This window comes from Aulonocara stuartgranti (assembly GCF_965226115.1).
Source record: "Aulonocara stuartgranti genome assembly, chromosome: 6".
NCBI lineage: Eukaryota > Metazoa > Chordata > Actinopteri > Cichliformes > Cichlidae > Aulonocara > Aulonocara stuartgranti.
In genome coordinates, this window is record NC_138944.1 from 42,118,545 (window position 1) to 42,139,022 (window position 20,478).

General features: G+C 43.0%; 1 protein-coding gene across 3 annotated transcripts; it reads right to left on the minus strand.

The window, feature by feature from the left end:
• Positions 1-324: 324 nt before the first annotated feature.
• On the minus strand, positions 325-12,726 carry adisspa (adipose secreted signaling protein a). 3 transcript variants are annotated; one of them, XM_082537566.1, is made up of 6 exons: positions 12,628-12,726; positions 11,102-11,174; positions 9,400-9,536; positions 8,903-9,056; positions 6,399-6,499; positions 325-921 (listed from the first exon to the last, which is right to left on the minus strand). In XM_082537566.1, the coding sequence occupies exons 2-6, from the start codon at positions 11,118-11,120 to the stop codon at positions 883-885; spliced, it is 450 nt and encodes a 149-aa protein (XP_082393692.1). In that variant the 5' UTR covers positions 11,121-11,174; positions 12,628-12,726; the 3' UTR covers positions 325-882. The 3 variants fall into 3 exon arrangements, with proteins under 3 accessions (XP_082393692.1, XP_082393690.1, XP_082393691.1); XM_082537564.1 differs by having other exon boundaries at positions 6,374-6,499; XM_082537565.1 differs by lacking the exon at positions 12,628-12,726 and adding an exon at positions 12,521-12,604 and having other exon boundaries at positions 6,374-6,499.
• Between the last annotated feature and the right edge of the window lie 7,752 nt (positions 12,727-20,478).

Genomic DNA, 20,478 nt, shown 5'->3' on the forward strand with positions numbered 1-20,478 from the left:
GCAACTACATGTGGTGTAAAAGTGTAAACGGTGTGGAACAGGTGAGTCCAACCTCAGCGTCACCAGGTAAAATGTCTGTCTTATCTTTCATAAACCCTGTTAGTGGCATTAACGTTCAGAGACTTAACGTCTATTTTGGAATTTCACTCTAATTTCAGGTTTTCTACCTCCAGGTGGTTCAGAGTAGATACAGGGAACGTGACACCAGGCCAGCTGGCTTTGTGTTTGTGACAGCTCACAACACCTCATGCAAGGTTACTGTGGTCATTACTGTTACACAAGTGTGAAACTCACACCCTGTGTGTGTGTCTGTGTGTGTGTGTGTGTGTGTGTTTCTGTGTGTGTGTCTGTGTGTGTCTGTGTGTTTCTGTGTGTGTGTCTGTGTGTGTGTGTGTGTGTGTGTGTGTGTGTGTGTGTGTGTTTCTGTGTGTGTGTCTGTGTGTGTCTGTGTGTGTGTGTGTGTGTGTGTGTTTCTGTGTGTGTGTCTGTGTGTGTGTATGTGTATGTGTATGTGTGTGTGTCTGTGTGTGTGTGTGTGTGTGTGTGTGTGTGTTTCTGTGTGTGTGTGTATCTGTGTGCGTATCTGTGTGTGTGTCTGTGTGCGTGTGCTGTAACACTGGTTTGACTGGCCCCAGCAGCAGAGGCATTATGGCTCTATGGCAGCCTCGTGTAAATGTAATTGCATGACTGTGACTGTGATGTGATTTTCAGGGCAGTTTGTTTGTCCTTCAGATGAATTCTACTTATTATGTATGGATCCATGTTTCTCTCTCTACTGCACCCTGACCCAGTCACTGAGTATGATCAGGAGTTACACACTTCATATCTTCTTACGATCACTGCTGTGCTTTGTGTGGGCATCTTTCCTGGCACCGAGACACCTCACCCCCTCCAGCAGCATGGGGGTGCCGTGATGTGGGTCTGGACAGAGGAAAAAAGGGGAAGATGTCAGAGTAGATGGAGAGATGCCGGCAGGGAAAAACTATGTGACATTCCATGAAATGCTTAGACAGCGTAGCCAAGCAGGCTGTAGTTACTGAAATAACTTTAGCTCTTAGTAGCAGAAAAATGGTTTCTTTTCTTTATGACAACTTAATGAGCTCTTTCTTTTTTCTTTTTTTGTCTGTCCTGTCCAGCGCTGTAGCAATGCTAAAGATTTATTTTCCCAAATGGATCATTAGAGCTTTTGGTATGTGGGTCCAATAGATTATGATGGTTTATTCAATCTTTACTTATTTATCTATTATATTTTTAAGTTGTTACAATCAGAACGGACAGCACCACAGGACGGGAAAGACAAGGACAAGAGAAGTTGTGAAGAGACTCAACAGAAGGAGAAGGAAAGAAAAACAGATGAGAAGAGAGACGGAGAGAAAAGACCTGCTGAAAAAAAACAAGCAAAAGAAAACAACACAGCAGGAAACCACGGCAACAGCCAACATCAGCATCAGTAACAGTAAATAATAAATACTGAATGTTACTGAGCAGCATGAAGGACGGATTATGATGTTTAGAGGCAGAATAACAGTGGAGGTGTTCGTCACTGAGTTCATGTTTGGAACTTTGATTTCTGTTTTGGGGTTTACAGGTTATTTTGGAGGTGTGGTCTTAAACTTTTGATCAGCTGTAAAACAGCCTGTTTCAGTTTAAACGTTGTTTTCATTAAACTGCATGATCAGAAAATGATTTTGTCTCACTCCCATTTCTCCTTGTTCCATGTTGAAGCTACTGGGAACCTTGTTAAGATCCAAACATGCAAAAATATGATTTTGTGTCATTTTTCAGGTGGTCTTAAACTTTTGATCGGGACTGTAACATCACTCCAGATAAGAATCCTTTTTTCTTTCTCATCCTCTTGCGTTAACATCTGTTTAACTTATCAGTTAGTCGATTCAAGGTGATGCCATAACTATTTCCACACCCATGTAAGCGACATTAGCCATACACACATGACTATGGGCACGCTAAGGTCACAGCTGCACACACGTGTTCTCAGCCTGCTATAACTCTAGACAAAGGGGAGCAGCAATTTTAACGCATAGAAATGTTAATTTTATAGTACTCAACATGGTTATAGACACAGAGGGTAGAAGAAGAAAACAAAAATATTCAGGAACTTGGAAAAAAAATCTAATCCTTATAAGAGGATTATGTGTCCCAGCAAGATCAGGAAATAATTAACAAAATACGCAAAACAAAACTAGAATTAAATGAAATTATTAATTAAAAAAACTCAAATCTTAGTACAAAGACTTGGCTTGCAAACTTTTGAATACGGTAACAAATCCGGTCAATTCTTAGCTAACCAGTTAAAAAAGAAAGAAAGAAAAAAGAACTATATGTGCTGTTAAAGATTTATCTGGGAACATAATATATGACCCTGAAAGAATAAACAGTCTGTATTTTCCACAGATAAACCCATCAAAAAATTGATCAGTTTCTTGGTAACGTCCTCCTTCCGAAACTACCAGACAGGTAACTAATAGCACTGGATTCTCCGCTGACATCAGGTGAACGCCAGGAAGCAATGTTTTTAACATTTGTAATGCGTGTTTGCACCATTAAGCCTGAAGGTGGCGCTGCCACTGGCTTTTCTTAACCTCTCTCACTTCACTGCAAACAAAATAAAGTTGAGTGCAGCCTGAAAAAAGAAAGATACCACAGCGTCACTGAAACTCACTCGAACGTTGGAGGGTCACATTGTCACGGTCCAGTTTGAGTTCTTGTATTTTTATATTATGGTTTATGTTCTAAGTCCTTGGTTGTACGGTTTTGATTATTGTCATTTCCCTAGGTTTCAGTTATGGTTGTCAAGATAAGATAAGATAAGATAAGATAAGCTTTATTAGTCCCACACATGGGAAATTTGGGTTTAGTTCTTAGGTTTTGTGTGATGGCTTCCCTATGTTCCGTGTTGTGTCTACTGTGCCTTTCTGCCCCATGTTTCAGGTCTCTATGTTCTGTCTCCCCAGTCTGTTAAGTTTACATGTCTTGAGTTCAGTCAGTGTGTTTCCTGTTTCACGTTGAAGGTCTGTGTCTCATGTCAGTGTTTCTAGTTTTGCTTCCCTTGTCTAGTTCAGTCTAATTACTCCCAGCTGTGCTCTCCTTCTGTGTCTCATTACCCTCGTTATCCTTCAGTGTATTTAAGCCTTGTGTTTCTCTTTGTTAGTGTCACGTCCTCCCTCATAGCTGTGTGTGATTCTCCCCGAGTCTCCTCGTGTATTAGTTTTTCCCAGTTTAGTTTGCAAGGTTTTGTATCACCTTTATTTCTGTTCAGCAATTAAAGCTGCATTTTTTAGTTAAGTTCCCGCTCTGGTGAGTTTGCGTTTGGGTCCTTCTCCTGCTTGCACACAGCTGTTTTGTGACACACATTTACCCAAAACTTCTTTTCAAATGGGCCCCGTTGCCTAACGTTCGCTCCCCCAGCCTCGTACTCGTACTCCCGAACATTAAGCACGTCTGGGTCCACACAAGGGTTCCATCAGCACAGTGTGCAGTGACCAGCAGCCCAACAATGGCTGCCATTGTTGGGCTGCCAGCAGGAGGGTCTCTCGTGGCGGCCACCAACTACTATCAAAGGTGCATCAGCTCTACGTGCAGCAGCAGCTCATGTGGTGAAGTCATCCCTCACATCCAGGACTGCAGCACCTGGTAGTCCAGCTTCTTCTTTGATAAGCAGCCCCACTGGGATGACCCCACTGACTGAGGAGGCACAGCACAAGGCGGGGGTCTTGGGTGTGGTGACGAACAGTCAGATCACCTGTGTTTCCTGGGAGATGGTGATGTAGCAGCAGGCGACTGGGAGCATTGATGCGGGTAGCCCCACCTCCTCATGATCCTGTGTTCTCTCTTGGTCCACGCCACCACACTTGATGGGGAATCGAACCATCAGCCAATGCTAGGTGACGGGAGGAAGTCGTGTTTACAGCCTTACTTTCTGTTTTTCCTTCTTTCGTCATAGTGTGGCTGCGTCTTCTGTTCCTCTAACCTCACTTTTTAAATTAACAACCAATAATAAACTTAAAAAAAAAAACAGAAGCAGCCAATAATGACCTCTCTGTTGGTGCTCGAGCCTGCTTTGGGTTTCTTGGGTTACTGGTGTGGTGCGGATGGCCTAAGCCGGCAGCACAGGCCCTGGTGTAATTTAGATGACCATCCATGTAGGCTCTAATGGGAGGAAGACGAAGGCCACTCTTGAGTCTCTCACCTCCCACTACCCACTGGAATGCCCTCATGACCAACTCCATTGCCGTGATAAATGCCAGAGGGGAAATCGTGCAGCCTGCCATAACTCCAATTCCCAGGTGTTGCCAGGCTGTGGTGGTGTTCTCAGCTGTCACACAAAACTGTAAATCCTTAAAGTGGGTCTTGACCAGTCCTGTGATGTGGTTTGGTACGCTGAAATAGTTGAAGGCCATCCACAAGATCTAATGCAGAACTGACCAAAAGGCGTTGGCAAGGTCTAAAAAGACCACGTGATGGTCTCTTTGTTCTTTCTCAGCAGTTTGAATCTGGTGCCAGACGACGCTGGCATGCTCCAGACATCCAGAGAAGCCCCGCCTTCTGCACTGATGTGTCAATATAGTTGTTTCTTTGCAGGAAAGCAGATAGTCTTTGGGCCAAGACACTGAAGGAGATTTTTCCCTCTACGTTCAGCAGGCTGATCTGGCGAAACTGTCTGATGGATGAGGAGTTCTTCTCCTTAGGGATCAGAATACCTCTTTCTCTTCTCCAAGCCTTTGGAATCACTCCTTTCTGCCACGCTACCTTTATCAGCGTCCACAGGTATTTGAGGACTCGTGGGGTGTTTTTGTAGAGCCTATATGAGATGCCATTAGGTCCTGGGGCCGATGCTGCTCTTGCCTGCTTCACTACCTTCTCCACTTCACTCCATGTTGGTGGTCTTATGTCCATGTGGTGTTCAGGTGCCTGGATAGGTGGCATATCAGTCGGAATGATAACTGGTTCATGCCTCTATCAATTTCCTGCTGTCTCCTGGAATTTAACTGGTTGAAATGGCCTTTCTGCTCTGAGTCTTGTTCTTTACCCCACATCGCTCAGCCCCATAGCTGTAGATGATGGTTCCCAGGTTCTCCAGCTTCCTTTCAACTGGACCCTTTTGTTGATCTAGTATAAGAGCCAGACCCACTCTCTTTTCTCACTGGATCTGGGCCACAGAATCTGATCTTTCCTACCTTCCATCTTCCTTTCCCTTGCTGGTAGTGGTTGGCTAGACTCAGTGTTGGAAGACTCTGTTAGCTGTTTCTGAATGAGCTCTGGGCTGGTTGATGGTGTTGATTGTGGCTGGCTTGGAAATGTGTTGCTAGCTGTTGGTGGCTAAACTCCAAGCTAGCGGCTGATATTAAGCTAGAGCTAGAATCTAATATTTCAAGGCCCATGTCAGTTGTTAGTTTTGGCCAGCCACAAATGCAGTCCTGCAGCTTCTTTCCTACCATCATTGATGGTCCATTATTTGCAATGCTGGTTGATCTATTCATCGGTGGTACCGTTCCGTGGTTCGTTGCCATTAAATCCGTCCGGAAAGGGTCTTCCTTCACCCCTGCTCTCGCAGACCCTTCTCTTTTGAGACTTCTGTAGCAATAATGGGTGTACCCAGGTACGCTAAAAAACGCTGGGTCCTGCTGGTATGAGGCACTAACCCACACCAGCCCCATTAGGGTCTATTCCCTCCTGTCAGCAGTCTTTCCAGGCTGTCATCTGGTCTTTCCCTGATTCTCAGCTGCCCATTCGCAGTGGTCACTGGTGGTAAAAAACTACATTTCCGCGAAAATGACGTCACTTCCAATTTCGGGCAGAACATGGCGGACATGCGATAGTTCGTGCTGATGGACGGAGGAAGTGTTATGAACAGCTGATCGGATCGGCAAAGCGTGTTTCTGGAATATTATGTTTTTGTTGCTGCAAGTGCTTTTTATGCAGTTTTTGCAAAGCTTTATGTGGAAGGAAACTGTGACCGAGGACAAGCTGATGGCATAAGATGTAAGTACAACTCCTCCGGTTTCATATGCAAAAAAATTTTTTGCGCTAGCTCACGTGGTTGCAGAGCTACCGGGATTTAAAAATAGTTACGCAAAACGGAGCGTGCTGCTCTGACCGGTTTTAAAGGGTTAAAATCTCCACATATCCTTTCTTCAGGACTCCTTCCACCTTAACAAGAATCTCAGTTCCAGATGTACTGAAGCATAATACTCATACTATAATGTTTCACTGTGCTGCACTGTGTCCTGTTGAACTGTGTTTGATCTGTGTACAGTCAACAAGGTAATAAAGATGCAGTCCTGTATGATTAGGACCTGTTTACTCTGTCTGTGCGCGCGTATGTGTGTGTATCTGTCGGTGCACAAGCACCTACCAATGACCCTGGCCTGGAGTCTGACCTTTAGACTGCTGTCTTTTCTCCCTCTGGTTACCATGGTGATCTCCTCCTGTTGCACCCCCTCCTGGTGAGTTCTGTATTCACATGTTACCTTTACACCTCCTAAAGAGAACGAGGGAGTGAGGAAGGAGACAAGTTATTCATACGCAGTCTGCACCACGCTGAGTCCAATGAACTTTAGAAACATCATCAATGCAGTTAAAGGAATACTTTAGCCCCAGGTGTACCAACCCTGTGCTGCGGCATATCTATGTCTAATGTATCAAAGACTGCATTTACCTCAAGCAGCAAAGAACAAAACATTCAGCACTCCTAACTCTAACAAGCACAGACTCAGTAACTCTGATGCCATCTTAACCCTGAGTGACGATGTTCTAATGTAATGCTTAAATAAGTTGTAGACAGTCTTCTTCAAACGTTTTGCTATAAAAGGAAACTTTGAGATTGGTATTCGGCTCGACGGCCGTCTGGTTTTTTTTAGGTGTGGTTGCACAAAAGCTGAAGTATTCTGGGACACAGCCAGAGGACAGACAGTTGGTAAGTGCAGAAACAAACAGTGACATCCAAAGCTTGAAGAACGTTTTCGTTGCACCACAGATCTTTAAAGCTCGTCCTCAGAGACTCAGTCTGTTCACTGAAAGCCATCAGTGCTTTCATTTCTTGTTATTGTAGCTGAACACTCTTCTCCTTACCCTCCCTCTTGTCTTTTATGATTGAAAATGTCTTTATTCATCCAGGGTAGCCATTTCGGACACTGTGGACCGGCATGTCTATTACACACTTTGCTGTGACAGTGGGTTGAACGTCCACACTCCAGTGAACTCATGTGTTGGTATCTTCCCCTCTAATTACAACCCAGTTCTTGCTTATCCAGGACATTGAAGCTGTTCCTGGACGGGGAAATTCAGGAATGTGGTTGATTTATTTTTTTGTGGCTGTTCCTTTGAAGACTAGATCCATGCAGCTGCAATGAAGGAGAGCTGACTGGTTTGTTTGGTTTAGCTCCTTAGTGCTAAACCAAGCCTGGGAGGTGTTGAGCTGCTAGAGAGATGAATCCAGCTGTTTCTGCTGAGACACTGGCAACAGCAGTCAGCTGACTCTTGATCTCAAACCTGCTCGAGAGCAGAGATCTGTTATTGCGGTACTGAGATGCTTGGGTCAGGCAGAGACAGTGTCACAGCTGTATGGAGAGCTGAGCTTTGGCATACTATTACAGACGAGAGCTCAAATACTGGGCCTGCTGACACGAGGCAGACTCGAGTTTTGTTCTACGTAGGCTTCCAGGATCGCTTTTAACCCAAGATGGCTTATGCTCAGTTTATTCACACGGGCTAATCAGTGTAATGTAATACAATCATTCAGTTACTCAGGGTTTTAATTTAGGTTCGTACTTTCAAAAATAGCAAGGTGTTACCAATATTCTCAGCACAGAGACGCAGACGCTGCCACAGACAGTAGACACTAACGCCATATTTTGGTTTCGTTTTTAGGTTTTCACTTCCTGGTGTTGGGAAATGTGACCATGCATATACATTTTCCTTAGGATGTCTTTCTCCCCTAACCCCAATCAGTCACAGCAGATGGCCCCGCCCCTCCCTGAGCCTGGTTCTGCCGGAGGTTTCTTCCTGTTAAAAGGGAGTTTTTCCTTCCCACTGTCACCAAAGTGCTTGCTCATAGGGGGTCATATGATTATTGTGGGGTCTTTACCTTATAATATAAAGCACCTTGAGGCGACTGTCATGATTTGGTGATATATAAATTGGAATTTCAAAATACATTTCTTGGTTACAGACTTGTGTTGTGCTCGTGTGAAAAGATTCCACAGAAACATTAGTCCCAAAAAGTAATCTTCAATTCAATTCAATTCTATTTTATTTATATAGCGCCAAATCACAACATAAGTCGCCTCAAGGCGCCTCATAGATACAGAGAAAAACCCAACAATCATATGACCCCCTATGAGCAAGCACTTTGGCGACAGTGGGAAGGAAAAACTCCCTTTTAACAGGAAGAAACCTCCAGCAGAACCAGGCTCAGGGAGGGGCGGGGCCATCTGCTGCGACTGGTTGGGGTGAGAGAAGGAAGACAGGATAAAGACACGATGTGGAAGAGAGACAGAGGTTAATAACAGATATGATTCAGTGCAGAGAGGTCTGTTAATACATAGTGAGCGAGAAAGGTGACTGGAAAGGAAAAACTCAATGCATCATGGGAATCCCCCGGCAGCCTACGTCTATTGCAGCATAACTAAGGGAGGATTCAGGGTCACCTGGTCCAGCCCTAACTATATGCTTTAGCACAAGTGAGGACGCTGGTGGACAGAGTCTAAGGAGCTCCTTAGACTAGCATGACCTGGATTACTGAGAACCTACAGACTTACTGCTGGGCAGAGAACCTAACCCACCATGGTCACCTGCTCTGTGCAGCAACAGTCTGCTCCACAACACTGCAGGTTAGACATATGTGCAAGCATGTCCTGAAGTATGCCTGTACACCTATACTTACCCTCCAGTGTGGAGTTAATACGCTGGACCCGCAGGCTGGGCGACCTCCGAGATGGAGAAGAGGAGGGAAGACATGAGAGCTCTTTGCCCAGTGTGGGGACATCTGGGACAGTGAAGACAATCTCATAACAGTGGTGGCTCTTCAGGAAACCAGCCTTGACAGAGGAGCGACGTGTTAGAGGCAAAGAGTAGAAAACATTGGATCAAATAGCTCAGGAGGATGTGGGCTAACACAGCCCGTGGTGTCACATTTTCATGGCTCAGTTTAATGTTGTTTTGTTGTTCCACCATTCCTCAGCCGGACTTTACATTTTACAAATGTATCCAGATGAAACATCCATGAACATGGAAATCAATCAAATCGTAAACCAGGAGACTTTCTCTGCTCATTCATGAAAACACCTTGTGGTCATTTTATCAACACTTCACCTGAAAAATCGCTTACAATGATGAAATCATGACGAACAACTGTGTTCGTTTGACGGTGTGCAGACACACCTTCACCAAGTAGCTGCCATCCTTCTCTGAGACAGCAATGAGCGTAGCGACGTTCGACTGGTCATCTCTCCGTGTTGGAGAGCCAGGGGGCTCGTCATCGTCAGGGAAACGCACCCCACCTGCTTTGGACGTAGAGCCTGGGGACAGACAGGTAACATCAAACCACGGCAACCGTAGAAATGAACACAACTGCTGTCAACGTGTTTGCTGAGATGGAGAACAGCAAACCGATACAATCTGAGAGCATAACACCAACTACTGTACTGTCACATTATTAGGTACACCTGTTCCACTGCTCATCACAGCAATCCAAACATCTAATCAGCCTTTGACATCAGCAGGAATTTAAAGCATTTAGACAGGACGGCCTGCTGGAGCTCAAACTGAGCATCAAAGTAAGAAAGATGAACGTGGCATGGTTCATGATGTCAGGCGGGCTGCTGTGAGTATTTCAGACATTGTCGATGGGCTGGGTTTATCCTGCATAATCATGTCTGCTATCACCAAGGTTAGACAAGAGGAGACGGACTCCAACAGCCTCGACAGTCACCAGATTTCAGTCCAGCACAGCATCCTTGGGATGTGCATGAAAGGGAAATTTGGATGAGCAGGAATTTGATTGAAAGCATAAATGCAATGCTGGACTGTATTCAGGAAAGTGAGCGATCTGGAGCTGTGGCTGACAAAAGTACAAAATGCTTAAGTGAGAAGTGCATCAACACAGTAGCAAATGAAAATCTTTAGTAGTGAAGCACGTGTAGAGACAGCAAAGGTGTGTGTGAAGACAATAAGATTGTTTGATGTGGGTGAGGAGGTGTGTTACTGACTTTTGTGCTGTGGGCCAGTTGAGCCAAAACAACCTAAAAAATTGTAGTAAAACAATTCAGTTCCATTTTATACAGTGGCGACTCACAGCAACAGCTGCTTCAAAGAAACATCTGGATGGACTATGTGCTGGACCAGTGCTTCCTACAGCACAGCACCAACTGCAACTCATCAGATGCAGAACGATGCAGCACAGACACAATGTGATATTCCCATGTGTGTCTCAGTTAGACATTACAGCTTTCTCTACAGTTTGTGAATCAATATGAAAAATGCTTCCAAACTGGTTGTAGGACACACACCGATTGTCATGTGGTACTTTTCTACTCTGCTTAAGCACTCAGAGAACAGCTGGTAGCAGCTGTGGCTCAGCAGACCATCGACAAATCAGAAGGTAGGTGATTTAGATTCTCCTGCTCTTAGATTGCAAAGACGAGCAGAAGGTGCGAGGCTGATGAGAATCTGTGACCAAAACAACACAAGTGACAGACGGACCAAAGGACCCCGTCATTGTGATTCACTGATGCTAAAACTTCAGTGTTGGATGGGTTACAGCAGAGAGAATGTAAACTACATGGCATAACGCAGTCAGAACATTTTGATGAGCTGGATTGTTTTTGGTGCTCATTTTCAGTGCAGACACATATTTTTAGAAACATACAGGAAAAAAACAACAAACACAAACAGAGCCGTTAAAAGCACAGTGAGAAAATATCATGTGCTTTCTGCATTTGCCAGGCCCTCTGCTCATTCAAATCACCTGTACCTGTACTACTTGCCACTTTATCACGAAACGGGATACAGCGCCCCCTGGTGGTTTCAAATAAAGGCCAGTCACAAGTAGCATTCATAAACACACAAGCAGCATCACACTCACCTTTTCTTCCTGTTGCCATGGTGATGTGGTTAGGATTTAGGTTAGACAAAACCCGAGTACTGTCATCACTGACCTGAGTGTGAGAGCACAGGGAGACAAAGAGCACGGTGTCACAGCTCTGTGGTGGAGATGGACAGTACAGACCGATATCACATGGTCTCTTCCTCCACGTCCTTCTTTGTCCTGTTGTCCCATTTTTACTTTAGTCTATTATATCCCTTGGATATGAATACCAGTCAAATATAATCTGTCACTGATTTTTTTTTCATCAGTCCGAGACCACAAATTGATTATTTGAATAGAGTACAACTGCCACTCTGATTTTTAAAGCTCAGTCACTGCAAACTGACCAGGCTCTCCTTTATGACCTGCAGCTGGTCTGATCTGGAGAACTAAGGAGCAGGAGCCGAAGTTCATTTTGATCAATTTCTAATTTCAGCACAAAGCAACAGCCTTGTAAAGGAAAAGTATGTGCAGAGATAAAACTGGTGACAGAAAAGAGCCACAGGACGAGCCCTGGAGCCATGGGCAGAGAGGGGAACAAGAACAAGCGCGCACAAAAGTTTGCTGTTGCTTTCAGTAGTTTTTCTACAGAGTCAGATAAACACACAACACGGAGACATGCACAGCACATGACACTGTGTGCTGTTCTGGCCCACAGACAGGTGAGCTGTCAGCATCACAGGTCATGGGTTGTCTTATTTCACTGCTAGTAAAAAAATAAATATGATCCATGTATTTATTGCTATTTCACTGTCACATAGGCGTTTTTATTATGGTAGTTTTTGTTTTTTATTGCACATGATGAAAACTCTTTGCTGCCACAGGTTTTCACTGTTGTGTGGTCTGATTACCAGCACTGATATCTCCTCTCTTCTACTATATAAAGCTTCCCTATTTAAATTAAATAAATGAGAAAATATTCTTTTAAAAAATTAGTAAAATTCAAGAAATTCAACTGAAATGAGTTGAATGATGATTACTCGATATTGTAGCCTGCCCATTAAATTATTAGAGGCTTTCTTCTAATTCCAAGATTATCAGTAACAATTACAACACAGTAATCCAGCGATTATTTGTCTTACAATACATTTAAATGGCTTTTTGCTGCAGTGCTTTACAAATGAAGCTGGATCCCGTACAGCGCGCTGCTGTGTCCGCGCTACACACAGAAATCAAAAAGGTGAAAATCCTCTGTGCTGTTTTTATCACAGCGTGTCCAGAAGTCACAAAGCTTTTGGAAGCACTTTAATATCGAGAGCTGAAACGTCTCAGTGTCACGGGAGCTTAAAGAGGACAACACCCATCCTGCTCAGCTGTACGGAGGGACGCAGGCACCTGAGGGCTTTGTAACACTGGGCAATAATGCGCTACATAACCATTCGGGATGCATAATAATAAAAGCAGGGTGCTACTTACAGGGACTGTGTCAACCCGTCAAACACAGATCCACACCCATCCAGGCTGCATCCTGCACCAACCTGCTGGTATAGCTAAACGCACGCAGTCACATAGGAAGTACGTACCGCTTAGTTCAGATCATCCGAGCTGCGCGCTTCCCGCTCTGGCGTCCGTCTTTGGGCAGCTGGCAGGATGCTGCTGTGCTCTACATGCACACTCACGTGTCCCGCGCGCGGACTGCTCGGCGGACACGCGCGTGTAGCAGACAGCCACACAGCGGGCACAGATGGTCACCGTTACATAACAAGGCGCGTCAGATGGGTCCAAATGTCCGGTTTCCACCGCGGCGTTAAGGCCTCACACGTGTAAGACTCAAAGCAGAGTGTACCTGGTAAAATGTCTGTTTCTACTATTTCCATCTATTATTTCAGGATTTTACTCAGAAATGTTAACTGTATGTTAACCAAGTCTTGCCACTTACATATGATCAAACCTCCAACCTTGCCATTAGTAGATGACCTGCCCAAATCTCCTGAGACACAGCCATCCCATTTATGTAGAATGTATCATTTAGAGGCACTCTGAACAACCTGAAGATGTGCCGAGTCAAAAGTCACCCAAGGTAGGCACGAATCTGTCAGTGGCACAAACACAAACAATGACTTCTTTTTTCACTTCATTAAGTTGGAGAAAGCTGCACTCTAAAAAGTAACCAGGCCTTTTACCTCCACTTGATTAAATCCATGGCTGCAACATAAAAATTCTAATTTATTGATTAAGACAGACCTTCTAAGTTGCAAACTTTCTTTTTTGGTTGTGTTGAAATAATAATGTTGGTAATTACATTAAATTAATTTTATATGTAATTTCAAATTAAATCCCAATGTTAGTGGGTTCAAAATAAAATTCAAGCTGTAATTACTTAAAGAAATTGAATAGATAACTTATTTTATTTCCACTGTAACTTCTGATTTCAAGTTCCCACTTAACTAGCCCGGACAAATTCACATACGGTGCGTTGCATGGTGGACTTGCAAGCTTTTGTAAAAGACATTTCCAGGTAAATAACATTTCATTTACAGTTCTAACAAAGCAAAGCATTTGTGCTACTCACTTGTACTGGATGATGTGATGCTCATACATTTAAGGAGATATTTTGCACTACCACATGTGGCTAATGCTAGCCATTCTAAACTTAGCACAGCAGAGGATAAGACTTATAGTTTCATTTGACAAAAGTCTTCAGCTAGAGAGTGCAACTGTGGCTAGGAAAAGCGTGGCTAAAGTTTTGCTACACAGTGCAATCTCATTTTGATTTTAGGCTGATTTTGTTTTTCTTTTTACCAAAATTAGAAGCCTTTAAGCTGTGAATAGTTTTGTCAGAGGATGACCTAGAGGCTTCTTTTCCCCCCTGGCTCACCTATTTTATGTCTTTATAAAATTTGCATGACCTATATGTAATATTACATTGTAAATGATTTTGGTTAGTATTGTGATACAGCTTAAAGTAAGTATTGTTCTTGATCTTAAGAGCTGCAGCTATCTTTGTTTCTTTTTGAAAAATCAGGTTGTGTGAAATATTGTTAATGTCATTCCAGTAGCATCGTTCTGGCATAGGCTATGTGAATCTACTTAACATCAAGACTTTGTGTAAGCAGTTAGTATAGTGTGATAATCGAGGGTCATTAGTGTTAAGTTGGGACACATTTGTTACAAAATGGGCTGGGAGTGAACAAAATTCTAACCTCTACAAAACATTACAGATTACGCCATGGTTATGGTAAATGGACTGGTTCTTATATAGTGCTTTTCTACTCTTCTGAGCACTCAAAGCACTTTATACAACTTGTACATTCACCCATTCACACCCATTTGCACAAGCATATTCTTTCTTTCTTTAACTAATGTATTACAGCATTCATTAATGCAGTATAGCTAATAGTCTGCAAGGCTTAATTCTTGTGTTTGTGTGGTCGACAGATAAAGGAGGCGTTCAAGAGAATAACCACTGTAACCACGTGCATGTGTGTGCGTGTGTGTGAGTGTGCGTGTGTGCGTGAGTGTGCGTGTGTGCGTGAGTGTGTGTGTGCGTGTGTGCGCGTGTGTGTGTGCGTGTGTGCGTGCGCGTGTGTGCGCGTGCGCGTGTGTGTGTGCGTGTGTGTGTGCCTGTGTGTGTGTGTGCGTGTGTGTGTGCGTGCGTGTGTGTGCGTGTGTGTGTGTGCGTGTGTGTGTGCGTGTGTGTGTGTGTGTGTGCGTGTGTGTGTGTGTGTGTGTGTGTGTGTGCGTGTGTGTGTGTGTGTGTGCGTGTGTGTGTGTGTGTGTGTGTGTTTTCCATTGATCATCTGAATTCATTAAGATTCAGTAAGTATAAAAGTCTAATCTATAATTCACTAACCTATTTTTTTTTTAAACTATTTTTAAAATTTGCTTTACAAGGACACCGAAGAATTTAAGGCCAACCTTGAAAGGCAGGTGATGAAAACTGCCATCATCAGTGGCCGGTACAGCCCTGGATCTGACGATAAGATTGCAACCATTATGTTTTTTTTGTTGAGCTTAAACAATAGTTTTTAGAGTGTGTCTGCTATCCAACTTCTAATAGAGTCTAAGCACTTATGCAAGATCTGTAGCTTAGAAATGTCTTGGGGCTTAAATATGACTGAATGTCATCTATAGCGATACTAAATGGAAGAAGTGGGTGGGTGGTGGGCCCACATAGTTGCTTTGGGCTGAGCCCAGCCGGGGCTCATGGGCTAAGGCTCAGCCACTAGACACTCGCCCTCGAGCCTGACCAACTCTCTGTGAATGGTACTCATGGACATTGATCACTGGTCTTTGATCAGTGGTCGCTGATCAATGGTCATGACAATTTGCATATTAATGATCAAGGAACTGACCTCCCAGCCCATTGTTCCTTCAGTGGGCTGGGAGCTCATTATGCAAATGTGCTGCTTATAAGATTGAAACCTGCAGTCAGCTGAGACTGAAGACGTCAGTAGGATGATGACGAAACATTTGTCCCACTGAAAACATCCAGATGAACAGAATCAACCTTTTGGGATTTCCTGCCCTGGATGATTGAGCGTGCATCGAGACATTCCAGAGCAGTTAGCTGGCTCCGGTTGCTTAGAGCAGTCCGTCTCTGGTTGCTCAGGTTGTGGTGTGGGCAGAGTCTCTAGGGCAGGGCTGCCCAATCCCAGTCCTCGAGAGCTACTATCCTGCAGCTTTTAGATGCATCCCTACTCCAACACAGCTGAATCAAATGGTTTGATTACCTCTTCAGCATGCCATCATGTTTGGCAAAGGCCTGATAACAAGCCATTCATTTGATTCGGGTGTGTGGGAACAAGGATGCATCTAAAAGCTGCAGGACGGTAGCTCTCGAGGACTGGGATTGGGCAGCCCTGCTCTAGGGCAACTCCTGCAGATTCAAACTGCTCCAGCTCAGTTTGTGAGGCGGCGCTGGATGGAGCCATCTCAGGGATTCCCTGCTGAAAACACTGTGAAAGTCTCTTTACTTTGACCAACACTGAAACTCAAAACTAATTTTCACTATTTGCTAGCTGAGACGTCTGAGATGGCTTGCATAAACAGTGGAAGAGTGCGAGGTAATAACTTATCTTTACTATCTTTACAGAGCACCCGGCACTGGCAGATTCAGTCCAACAGGCTGTTGAACCATGCTTCCTTTCCATTATAGGCTGGAAGACAGTATTGTACTGGCTGCTGCAGCATTGGCGGTGATCCACATGAGCTTGGTTGCAGAGGTGAAGAAATGTGTTTTTCAACAAGGCTGCTAAACAGTTCATACCCAATGATACTCTTTAAAAAATACAAGAACCAGGAACTATAAAGGAAGACACATTTAATCTACGATTTACTTTAGAATAAACTGAAAGTAAAAACTAAGAATATGTGTCTCATGGGCTGTCAGAATGGGGTCATTAGGCCCAGATACGACACCACAGCTCTGTGCAAAACACACCTCAACATGAAAACACAGGGAGAGCAGACAGACATGTGGACATGACCAGGGAGAAAGATGACAAAACACAGAGACGAGACTAGAGACAGACTGGACACAAAAGGGAACTAAGGTAATAAAACAAGAACCAGGAACCAGAGAAAAACATAAACTTTTATTTAATGTTGAATTAACTGAAAGTAAAAACTAAAAATGTATTACTCATAGCTCCTTAGGCCCAGGTACAAGTGCAAAACACACCTGAACACAAGCAAGGTAAAGAGAGAGGAAGCATACAGCAAGAATACAAAGGAAATGTGACTATCAAAATAAAATAGGAAATAACTAGACTGGGAAACATAAAACAGGACTGATACAGGAGGGAGAACAATTAACAAATAACTGTAACCACAACTAGAAACTTATTCTCTCCCTTTGATCATGATTATTTATTAATTATCATCGTTATCATTTTATCCTAACACTTTCACAGATCGTCACATTTATATGACACCACAATGTAATGTATAACGTACACAAAACATATACTGCTGGATATCAGATTCCATCAACTACCAAGCAGAAAACAAAAGGCAGCTCCTCGATACTTTATTATGAAATCAGCAGAAAGTAGCTTATGTCCTGTGGAAAACGTAAACATACACAGTACCTTACAATAACAGCACTAAATAAACAAACAAACAAAACATGAAATATGAATTTGTAAGTTTATTCAGACTCCGGGCGTAGCACTTAAACAGAACCTTTAAATGGGCAACAATGATTAGTGTAACAAGGGTTTAGTCTTGTCAGCATATCTTTATTTTAAGTTCAGGTCAGCACGTGAACACATCAAAGTGATTCATAACTAGGTTTTTAACGAGACGTACAGTAAACATTTCCTTGGAATTAATTTTAAAATATGCACTGTGAACACTAGGTGGCAGTGTGGGACAATGACTGCATGTCATTAGATATAAGTGAGCCTCGGTCTTTAAATCTGTGACATTCCTGCTTTTATTTGAACAGGCTGCTCTTCCCAGTTGTTTCATTTCTCCAACAATCTTCTTCCCGCATCAACTACTAATTTTAACAAGTGAAACTGTTCGCTGGTGTTTCCTTGTCTGGTCCATCACTGGCCTTGGGAGACCCTACCAGGAGGTGCGGCTATCAAGATCAGCAGCACAGGTCAGCTCCACAGACTTCAAAGACCAAAACAAAGGATTATGTGAATGATTACTGAAAAGTAAATATAGTTATTAGTTAATTATACTGGGTGATTTAACTAATTTCTTTATATGAACTGAGAATACAGGAAAATGAAAATGTGAGTATGGGGCACTTAGGCTACGTTCACACTGCAGATCTTAATGCTCAATTCCGATTTTTAGATCAAATCCGATTATTTTGTCTGCTCCGGCGCTGATAATTGGCGTCTGTCTTGTGACGTAAAAAACAGATTTAATGCGACGTGACCATCAAACAGCAGCTTTCTAAAACATCAGATATGTATCGGATTCAGCACCACATACGAAAGTGACCCAGATCGGATTTGAAAATATCGGATTTGTGCCGTTCACGCTGTCAGACCATGACCGGATATGGGTCGCAGAGGGTCAGAAAAGTCGGATTTGATGCGCTTTCGCCTGCAGTGGGAACGTAGCCTATGAGACCAAAAAAAAGGCTTTCCAAGAAATTTGAACTCTTCCGGTTTTTGGTTTATTACCTACACAGCAAAATCTCCAGTGTTAAATTAACACTATAGAGTGTCTATATGGGTCCACACCTCTGAGTGTTAAATTAACACTTTTGACAGTGTTATATGTTTAAAAGTAACCTAGTCAGTTTTGAAGATTAACAAAGGCTAACACTGAGCAGTGCTGATTTTCTAACACTGGAAAATAACTCAAAATGTTAGAAATATTCCAGTGTTAGAAAATCAGCACTGCTCAGTGTTAGTCATTGTTAATCTTCAAAACTGACTAGGTTACTTTTAAACATATAACACTGTCAAAAGTGTTAATTTAACACTCAGAGGTGTGGACCCATATAGACACTCTATAGTGTTAATTTAACACTGGAGATTTTGCTGTGTAAAAACAACCAGAGTGAATGTTGCTGGTTGCAAAACCTCCCATGCCTCCAGCAGATCATATCGACATATAATATTTGTATAGGCTCCAAAGCACCTTAAGACTTTGTTTTTCCCTTAAAGACCTCCAAGAGTCATGCCCTCCTCCACTATGTCATCTCCCCACAGCAAAGGTTAAAAAGCAGCACTCAAAGAATCCACAGTTATATTTGTTTATTACCAGATGATTGCACACAGGGTTCTAGCTGTACAGCAGGAACAGAACTTGGAAATAAGGTAAGAAATTAAGGGATAAAAGATTATCCTGTGAGTATACATCACTCTACCTTTCGCTCCAAAGCACATACACACACACAGTGTGTGAAATGATTTGTATAATAAATATGCATACCAGTTTCATGTTTTCCAGTTACAACAGTGTAATCAAAATGAACATGTAGATAAGTAACATGCACTGGAGGATATCTGAGCTGGGTAGTTTGTTGAGCCAGAAATACATGCACACGCAGATAAACATAAAAAAAAATCAGCTGTAGCACAGATTTAAATAAAGCCCCATCTAACAGAAGCCTGGTGTCTTACTGCAAAGTGCTCCACGCTCAAGTGCAAAAATAAAGAGTCTAAATGAAGAGCTTCTTCCTTCAACAAATACCAGTCTCTCCATCTCAAACACACATACACACAAATGTGTACTTCTGTAAAAAACAAAACAAAACATAGGAAGCAGGTCATCTTTATTAACTTTATAAATACTCCCCGTCAGCTACAGTCACACAAAGTCAAAAGCATGTGGTTATCTTCCTGCGTCCAGACTGCTGGGAGCAGTAAGGCTCATCACATCTTCCAGTTTGTGGCCACTCCGTAGCAGCGCTGTACTGTTTCCATCAGGGATGCTGCATCAGAGCTGCAACGCACGTTCATCTTCCTCTTTACATGTCAGCAAAATGAGGTGTACAAATACAGCTCCTCCCTACCACACCAAAAACTACAACACAGTTTAGAAGAGCGTCCTGGTTTAAGTCTTTTCTGTAATAATACGTCGTCTAAATCTCTTACAGTCGTCTGACTCACAGCATGTGGACATTTCATTCTTTATACCATCTGCTTGTCACCACACTCAAAATCTACCAACCACACATCAAATGGTTTTTGACAATGGTTTGGAAACTATTCATAAAAGCAAATATTTTGGTCTCTATGGATCGTTCCTACCTTCATAGCTGTATTGCAAGTGAATTTCCGAATAACTCCAGTTTTATTAAGGCTTAATGTTAGAGGTAAGGTCGCTTTCACTATGTGCTGACACAACCGGCTGTAGCTGGTATCTGTCTGTTCGACCTTACTTCCCCCAGCTGAGTCACTAAAACTGGACCTCTCAGCCGTGAGCGTGCTAATAAAATGATCATGCGGTACAGACTGTATCAGAAGTTCATCCTCCAGCTTTAGTGACTGGAATTCTAATAATATTATAGCCTCTTAATTAGCAAGTATGTGTATCAATGCACCGCATCTATGCATTTTAGCTGATATCTTATTACAAAAGTCTCAGGTCTAAATATGCTAACGTCTGGCTCCAAAGAATCAACATGGCACCAGCCAAAGCACTATAGCTAAAGGCTTTAATATGAAGAATCCACAAACCAATGGTTGATATCACAGTTGCTTCATCCATCTTTTATATACAATATAAATTAAAGATCGGTGTGTATAAATTGCAGAAAACCAATCCCTACCAACACTCTTTTGCAGGGATTAGTGCTGTCCAAGTTAGTTTGAAGAAATGCAGACATGAATTTTTGCCCTACACTGAACGATAATGGTTGCAGCTGACCATACTCCAGTGGTGCACAGTGCTAGGGATGTAGGTCTGGATATACAAATAATCCTCCAGCATCACACTAGCTAATAGAGGCTAGTATA

What these genes read in the sequence shown, in the direction of transcription:
- adisspa (XM_082537564.1), bottom strand. An exon ending in ATGGCAGCTACTTGGTGAAG is followed by an intron (nt 9,057 to 9,399) that starts GTGTGTCTGCAC and finishes TCCTCTGTCAAG; the next exon opens with GCTGGTTTCCTGAAGAGCCA. An exon ending in TATTAACTCCACACTGGAGG is followed by an intron (nt 6,500 to 8,902) that starts GTAAGTATAGGT and finishes CGTTCTCTTTAG; the next exon opens with GAGGTGTAAAGGTAACATGT.